The 9,070-nt window shown below is 47.2% G+C and overlaps 1 protein-coding gene across 1 annotated transcript; it reads right to left on the reverse strand.

Annotated features, from left to right (window-relative positions):
- Nucleotides 1-381: 381 nt before the first annotated feature.
- Nucleotides 382-5,400, reverse strand: LOC118936626 (leucine rich adaptor protein 1-like). The gene is made up of 2 exons (XM_090188677.1): nucleotides 4,781-5,400; nucleotides 382-2,228 (listed from the first exon to the last, which is right to left on the reverse strand). Exons 1-2 carry the CDS (start codon nucleotides 4,988-4,990, stop codon nucleotides 2,136-2,138), a joined length of 303 nt encoding a protein of 100 aa, XP_090044803.1. The 5' UTR covers nucleotides 4,991-5,400; the 3' UTR covers nucleotides 382-2,135.
- Between the last annotated feature and the right edge of the window lie 3,670 nt (nucleotides 5,401-9,070).

Consider the following 9,070-nt stretch of genomic DNA (forward strand, 5'->3'; position numbering starts at 1 on the left):
TGGATTCGTCTAAAGGCCATATGTGGGTTACTAGAGGAGGAAAGGATGATGTGTTAACATGATCTCATTCTTCTCTCTCGTTAAGAAAGAGGGAGAAACCTGATCCAGGGGAATTGGATAGAGCCAGGTTCAAATTCCTCTCCCCCTCTGTTAAATTTATGAGGTCCCATGCCTAGGGGGGGACAGAGGTACTACCGGTAGACAAGATCATGTTATTCATGAAGTGAATCTATGTGAATCTAAATGTGTGTGTGTTTCTGTGTGTGTGTGTGTCATGCCTACAGAGGACTGTGGAATGTCTCCCTCTAACGTTCTCCTCTGATACCCTCTTGATACAGTGGTTGTCGTGGAAATTCTAATCAATAACGAGGAGAGACAAGGTCAATTTACCAATCAGGATCTTTACTTTATTCAAAACGTATTAATAACAACGATTGCAATAATGAAGCTGGTCGACGAACCACCTTTAGATGATTTGTTGAGAGCCCCGACAAACACCTTTTTATAGTAAAGATACACCCCCTTAGTCTACATGACAAACAACAGATGTGTGGAACGGGTCACAAGGTGGTGAGACTTGATACATGAGAAAGGAGTATCACCCAGCCAGATAGCATTTGCTATGAAGACGGTTCTTATTGTACAGAGTTAGCCCCCTAAGATCTCGTCCCTGGTACCTCATAGTACAGCAACACTAACTCATTCTATGGCATAAATCAATTGTCAGCTCCAGATACCCCCATCTCAAGTAAAACCCATGTCCGTGACCACACGCCTAGACGGGCTGACTGAGGGGAGTGAGCCTCTGGGTCATACAGTATCCCAGGATAGGTGCAACATCAGAGAGGACGTACTAAAGTTCCAGACACTACCCCACAGATCCTGTCTCAGACCTTATCTCCCCCAGGACCCAACTCAGAAGACCACAGATAAGATTGTTCAAAATCATCTATTCTATTCCAGAAAAACAACCATTTGATGCAACAACAGTATCATAACATCATCTTGTAATTTCGCTCTCACACTGTTCCTGGACTCTCTCCCACTAACGTTGTCCTCAAACGCTCAGGATACAGTGTTCCTAGACTCTCACCCACTAACGTTGTCCTCAAACCCTCAGGATACAGTGTTCCTAGACTCTCTTCCACTAACGTTGTCCTCAAACCCTCAGGATACAGTGTTCCTGGACTCTCTCCCACTAACGTTGTCCTCAAACCCTCAGGATACAGTGTTCCTGGACTCTCTCCCACTAACGTTGTCCTCAAACCCTCAGGATACAGTGTTCCTGGACTCTCTCCCACTAACGTTGTCCTCTCAAACCCTCAGGATACAGTGTTCCTGGACTCTCACCCACTAACGTTGTCCTCAAACCCTCAGGATACAGTGTTCCTAGACTCTCTCCCACTAACGTTGTCCTCAAACCCTCAGGATACAGTGTTCCTGGACTCTCTCCCACTAACGTTGTCCTCAAACCCTCAGGATACAGTGTTCCTAGACTCTCACCCACTAACGTTGTCCTCAAACCCTCAGGATACAGTGTTCCTAGACTCTCTTCCACTAACGTTGTCCTCTCAAACCCTCAGGATACAGTGTTCCTGGACTCTCACCCACTAACGTTGTCCTCAAACCCTCAGGATACAGTGTTCCTGGACAGGCACAGTACAGGTAGGTTACAATGTGAGCATGCTTTTGTTCCAGGCAGCCCAACACACCTGATTTAACTAATCATCATACCTTGATTTTAGGCCAGTATAGCTGAATCAGGTTTGTTAGAGCTGGTCTGCAATAATAGTCTGGATATGCACAGTAGTTTTCCAGGACCCAAACACAGGGTTAACTTTCCCTCCAAGCCTCCTTCTCCAACTACCCGGTCAGCGGGCGAGAGAGGACCAGTATCACCACTGGGTCTTCCCTCCAAGCCTCCTTCTCCAACTACCCGGTCAGCGGGCGAGAGAGGGCCGGTATCACCACTGGGTCTTCCTCCAAGCTACCCAGATAACTCCCCACAGACATCACATCAAAACCCCATCTCTCCCCTAGTGCAGACTGGACACGCTGCTTCGCCGGGATGTAGCCTGGCCGAGAGACAGGACGCTCTCTCCTGGCTAGTCACCCGCTGCCATCCCCAACCTCAGCTACACCTCCAGGTCCCAGCGCGTCGCCTCGATGCCGTCGTTGATCGACAGGAGCTGGCACATCAGACGGACGTCCATGCCCCGCAGGTGTGACTGTGTTGTTAGGAGAGGACAGGACAAACAGGTGTGACTGTGTTGTTAGGAGAGGACAGGACAAACAGGTGTGACTGTGTTGTTAGGAGAGGACAGGACAAACATGAGTTAGGGCAGGTGTGACTATGTTGTTAGGAGAGAACAGGACAAACAGGAGTTAGGGCAGGTGTGACTGTGTTGTTAGGAGAGAACAGGACAGACAGGTGTGACTGTGTTGTTAGGAGAGAACAGGACAAACACGAGTTAGGGCAGGTGTGACTGTGTTGTTAGGAGAGAACAGGACAAACAGGTGTGACTGTGTTGTTAGGAGAGGACAGGACAAACATGAGTTAGGGCAGGTGTGACTGTGTTGTTAGGAGAGGACAGGACAAACAGGTGTGACTGTGTTGTTAGGAGAGGACAGGACAAACATGAGTTAGGGCAGGTGTGACTGTGTTGTTAGGAGAGGACAGGACAAACAGGTGTGACTGTGTTGTTAGGAGAGGACAGGACTAACATGAGTTAGGGCAGGTGTGACTGTGTTGTTAGGAGAGAACAGGACTAACAGGTGTGACTGTGTTGTTAGGAGAGGACAGGACTAACATGAGTTAGGGCAGGTGTGACTGTGTTGTTAGGAGAGGACAGGACTAACATGAGTTAGGGCAGGTGTGACTGTGTTGTTAGGAGAGGACAGGACAAACATGAGTTAGGGCAGGTGTGACTGTGTTGTTAGGAGAGAACAGGACTAACATGAGTTAGGGCAGGTGTGACTGTGTTGTTAGGAGAGGACAGGACAAACATGAGTTAGGGCAGGTGTGACTGTGTTGTTAGGAGAGGACAGGACTAACATGAGTTAGGGCAGGTGTGACTGTGTTGTTAGGAGAGGACAGGACAAACATGAGTTAGGGCAGGTGTGACTGTGTTGTTAGGAGAGAACAGGACTAACATGAGTTAGGGCAGGTGTGACTGTGTTGTTAGGAGAGAACAGGACTAACATGAGTTAGGGCAGGTGTGACTGTGTTGTTAGGAGAGAACAGGACTAACATGAGTTAGGGCAGGTGTGACTGTGTTGTTAGGAGAGAACAGGACTAACATGAGTTAGGGCAGGTGTGACTGTGTTGTTAGGAGAGAACAGGACTAACATGAGTTAGGGCAGGTGTGACTGTGTTGTTAGGAGAGAACAGGACTAACATGAGTTAGGGCAGGTGTGACTGTGTTGTTAGGAGAGAACAGGACTAACATGAGTTAGGGCAGGTGTGACTGTGTTGTTAGGAGAGAACAGGACTAACATGAGTTAGGGCAGGTGTGACTGTGTTGTTAGGAGAGGACAGGACAAACATGAGTTAGGGCAGGTGTGACTGTGTTGTTAGGAGAGAACAGGACTAACATGAGTTAGGGCAGGTGTGACTGTGTTGTTAGGAGAGAACAGGACTAACATGAGTTAGGGCAGGTGTGACTGTGTTGTTAGGAGAGAACAGGACAAACATGAGTTAGGGCAGGTGTGACTGTGTTGTTAGGAGAGAACAGGACTAATATGAGTTAGGGCAGGTGTGACTGTGTTGTTAGGAGAGAACAGGACAAACATGAGTTAGGGCAGGTGTGACTGTGTTGTTAGGAGAGAACAGGACTAACAGGTGTGACTGTGTTGTTAGGAGAGGACAGGACTAACATGAGTTAGGGCAGGTGTGACTGTTGTTAGGAGAGGACAGGACTAACATGAGTTAGGGCAGGTGTGACTGTGTTGTTAGGAGAGAACAGGACTAACAGGTGTGACTGTGTTGTTAGGAGAGGACAGGACTAACATGAGTTAGGGCAGGTGTGACTGTGTTGTTAGGAGAGGACAGGACTAACATGAGTTAGGGCAGGTGTGAACTTGAACGAGAACAGATTTTAATACCTGATTTTCCTCCCCTCCCACTTTTTCCATTCCAATGCCCTATTTTCTCTCTCTAAACATGTAAAGGCTAAACGGTATTATAGCCCATTAATGTAACTTCTTACTAACATTTAACTATTTTAAATAATACAATTATGAGGACAGTAATTAACGTCTTTAAAACCAACTGTCCTCATGACATGTTTTTGTTCTTATGACAATAAAGCCTGTAAACACTCTGCAGGACTTGGATAAACACTCTACAGGACTTGGATAGACACTCTACAGGACTTGGATAGACACTCTACAGGACTTGGATAGACACTCTACAGGACTTGGATAGACACTCTACAGGACTTGGATAGACACTCTACAGGACTTGGATAGACACTCTACAGGACTTGGATAGACAAGTAAACACTCTACAGGACTTGGATAGACACTCTACAGGACTTGGATAGACACTCTACAGGACTTGGATAGACACTCTACAGGACTTGGATAGACACTCTACAGGACTTGGATAGACACTCTACAGGACTTGGATAGACACTCTACAGGACTTGGATAAACACTCTACAGGACTTGGATAGACACTCTACAGGACTTGGATAGACACTCTACAGGACTTGGATAAACACTCTACAGGACTTGGATAGACACTTAAGACACAATAAAGGTGAAATAAAATGCTTACCATTTCTTGTCTTAGGAGTCGCATGTTGCTCTGCAGACTCTGGGTGGAGGGCATGTCTTCGACATGGCCAGGCCAGTCCCACTCGTCTCTACCATGTGTATTGTCTTTCATCATCCTTCCATCTGGGGCAAAAGGAAACAGACTCTCTGGAATCTCCCGACCCATCTTTCTCTCTATCTCGCTCAGATCCGTTCCGATGGTAACATCCATTACATAGGAAATACACACTCTTCACCTGATAATAGTCCACGGTAATATAACGTCATAGACTACTGTTACGCAAAGTTGTGCCGTTCCAGGCCACGCGTAATAAACGCGTCAGAGATCTGGCTGCGACCAATGGAAAGATACAGACAAGAGTCATACCATTCGATTCCCTCTCGACGCCAGCTGACTTGAACGTACTTTTGAAATGCGTTTATCGTCGAACTTAGACAATGCATTAACACACATTAAATGTGGGAGAGGAGGAGATGCATTTCCATATGAGGAATTCCAGACGGCAAGTGGCAACCATAGGAATTCATGTTACGTAATTCAGCCAGCCAGCCAGCCCTATAACTGTGAGAACGAAGCATAGACTGACACAAAGCTCGAGGGGTGGGTGTTCAACTGTGAGTGAATACTTGACTGACTTGACTGTAATGTGAGTCACCCTGCTCAACACCATTGTGCTTAAACAAGGTGTCACGCTGCTCAATTTGACACAATCTGCATACATTCTAGTAAGATTTAGGACCTTTCAGCATTCATATTATATTAATATACACAATAATAATTATAATAATAAACATAATTGAATATTGGGCAATAGTTGACTTCCCCAATGGCGTCACACCAATCAATAACAGTGCGCACTTGTGGGTTGCAACGTTCTTTTGCTGAATCATAGAGATAGCTAGAAGGCTCATCTTTGTATCTCTGCTATTAAGGCATAGGTGACAGCATGGGCAACGCTATTGAGGCTTTCTCTAATTTTAAAGTAGTCAATTTTCTTATTCACAATTGGCTGATCCTTCCCGATGACTCGGTTGGACATGACTCCAACAGGGTCACGAGGAGGGATCAGCCAATGAAATTGAAAGCCCAACCCAGCTGACTACATTAAAATGGTGGAAGCCCTCAATGGCGCGGCTTATGCTAACACATGCCTATTGGCTACTAGAGGCCTCTATCATTCTCTATGGGCTGAGCGGGAGGAAAACAGTTGATCAGAACCAGGAAATAGTCATGAGTTTGAACTGTTTGTTAGACCGCGCTAAACAACGACAAAACATCAGTAAGTTGCAAACATATGTATGTCCCAATAAATATAGACCCCCTATGTTAATAACAAGTATATGTGTTTTCCTACTGAATTGTAGGATGTGGAAACGGTGACAAATGCTGAACAACTATAAAAACCTAAACGCACGTTGGACTGTCACTATAGAATCATTGTAGCCTATTGGGCTCGAGGAAGTCCTAAATAGCGATGTTACGTAGAGTAGCCTAAGAAAACACATTTACAAGTTGTAAATTGACAGGTTATATTAAGACGGGAATGTTTTAGTCCGTGAGCGGGTTGTCAAAAGAGGAGAATTTGCATTTTTCTAAACTAAATGCGTAAGTGATTTCAGACCTACTGGCTACGGTCCACGTCGTCACTGGCAACCGGAATATATTAGTTTTCTTATTAGCAGGCGACCTATTTTCATTTGAATTGTTTTCCTTCCATTACTGTCACGTAAAGCATGTTAATGCGGTGCCTTGGGTTCACACTAGCAGCTACAATGCCTGTCTGATGGGTGGTGCCTTGGGTTCACACTAGCAGCTACAATGCCTGTCTGATGGGTGGTGCCTTGGGTTCAGACTAGCAGCTACAATGCCTGTCTGATGGGTGGTGCCTTGGGTTCAGACTAGCAGCTACAATGCCTGTCTGATGGGTGGTGCCTTGGGTTCAGACTAGCAGCTACAATGTCTGTCTGATGGGTGGTGCCTTGGGTTCAGACTAGCAGCTACAATGTCTGTCTGATGGGTGGTGCCTTGGGTTCAGACTAGCAGCTACAATGTCTGTCTGATGGGTGGTGCCTTGGGTTCAGACTAGCAGCTACAATGCCTGTCTGATGGGTGGTGCCTTGGGTTCAGACTAGCAGCTGCAATGCCTGTCTGATGGGTGGTGTTGTGAAGCGCAGGACAGTATGTCTGTCTGATGGGTGGTGTTGTGAAGCGTAGGACAGTATGTCTGTCTGATGGGTGGTGTTGTGAAGCGTAGGACAGTATGTCTGTCTGATGGGTGGTGTTGTGAAGCGTAGGACAGTATGCCTGTCTGATGGGTGGTGTTGTGAAGCGTAGGACAGTATGTCTGTCTGATGGGTGGTGCAGAGAAGCGTAGGACAGTATGCCTGTCTGATGGGTGGTGTTGTGAAGCGTAGGACAGTATGTCTGTCTGATGGGTGGTGCAGAGAAGCGTAGGACAGTATGCCTGTCTGATGGGTGGTGTTGTGAAGCGTAGGACAGTATGTCTGTCTGATGGGTGGTGTTGTGAAGTGCAGGACAGTATGTCTGTCTGATGGGTGGTGTTGTGTTGTGAAGCGTAGGACAGTATGTCTGTCTGATGGGTGGTGTTGTGAAGCGTAGGACAGCATGTCTGTCTGATGGGTGGTGCTGAGAAGCGTAGGACAGTATGCCTGTCTGATGGGTGGTGTTGTGAAGCGTAGGACAGTATGTCTGTCTGATGGGTGGTGTTGTGAAGTGCAGGACAGTATGTCTGTCTGATGGGTGGTGTTGTGAAGCGTAGGACAGTATGCCTGTCTGATGGGTGGTGTTGTGAAGCGTAGGACAGTATGCCTGTCTGATGGGTGGTGTTGTGAAGCGTAGGACAGTATGCCTGTCTGATGGGTGGTGTTGTGAAGCGTAGGACAGTATGCCTGTCTGATGGGTGGTGCTGTGAAGCGTAGGACAGTATGCCTGTCTGATGGGTGGTGTTGTGAAGCGTAGGACAGTATGCCTGTCTGATGGGTGGTGCTGTGAAGCGTAGGACAGTATGTCTGTCTGATGGGTGGTGTTGTGAAGCGTAGGACAGTATGTCTGTCTGATGGGTGGTGCAGTGAAGTGCAGGACAGTATGTCTGTCTGATGGGTGGTGTTGTGAAGCGTAGGACAGTATGTCTGTCTGATGGGTGGTGCAGAGAATTGCAGGACAGTATGTCTGTCTGATGGGTGGTGCAGAGAAGTGCAGGACAGTATGCCTGTCTGATGGGTGGTGTTGTGAAGCGTAGGACAGTATGCCTGTCTGATGGGTGGTGCTGTGAAGCGTAGGACAGTATGCCTGTCTGATGGGTGGTGTTGTGAAGCGTAGGACAGTATGCCTGTCTGATGGGTGGTGCTGTGAAGCGTAGGACAGTATGTCTGTCTGATGGGTGGTGTTGTGAAGCGTAGGACAGTATGTCTGTCTGATGGGTGGTGCAGTGAAGTGCAGGACAGTATGTCTGTCTGATGGGTGGTGTTGTGAAGCGTAGGACAGTATGTCTGTCTGATGGGTGGTGCAGAGAAGTGCAGGACAGTATGTCTGTCTGATGGGTGGTGCTGTGAAGTGCAGGACAGTATGTCTGTCTGATGGGTGGTGTTGTGAAGCGTAGGACAGTATGTCTGTCTGATGGGTGGTGCAGAGAAGCGTAGGACAGTATGTCTGTCTGATGGGTGGTGCTGTGAAGCGTAGGACAGTATGTCTGTCTGATGGGTGGTGCAGTGAAGTGCAGGACAGTATTTTCTCCACCAGAGGGCGCCCCATACACTGTTATGAAGGAACTGCTGACTACAGTACTGGGATAAAAGGCGCTGGACCAGGTTTACTAAACCAGAGGCCCGTATCCACAAAACCCCTCAGGGTCTCAGTCTCCGTGGAAACGGGCCAATGGGTAGTGAATGTTATGAAAACACAGACCAAGCGGCTCGGGACACAGGTTTTCAAAACCAGTACAACTTTATTAGAGATGGGAGAAGGAATACAAACAGCATAAACTATAGACAGGGTTCTGGTTTAATAGCACCCTAACCTAAATATAGTGCACTACTTTTAACCAGAACTCTATGGGTACCCAAGGGCACCATTCCCTCTATAGTGCACTACTGTTGACCAGGGATCGTATGCTAAATAGTGCACTAGCCTAGTGGTTAGAGTGTTGGGCCAGTATGCTAAAGTAGTGCATTAGCCTAGTGGTTAGAGTGTTGGGCCAGTATGCTAAAGTAGTGCACTAGCCTAGTGGTTAGAGTGTTGGGCCAGTATGCTAAAGTAGTGCACTAGCCTAGT

The sequence above is a fragment of the Oncorhynchus mykiss genome, chromosome 10 (genome assembly GCF_057628025.1).
Source record: "Oncorhynchus mykiss isolate SJ-2025 chromosome 10, ASM5762802v1, whole genome shotgun sequence".
Classification (NCBI taxonomy): Eukaryota; Metazoa; Chordata; class Actinopteri; order Salmoniformes; family Salmonidae; genus Oncorhynchus; species Oncorhynchus mykiss.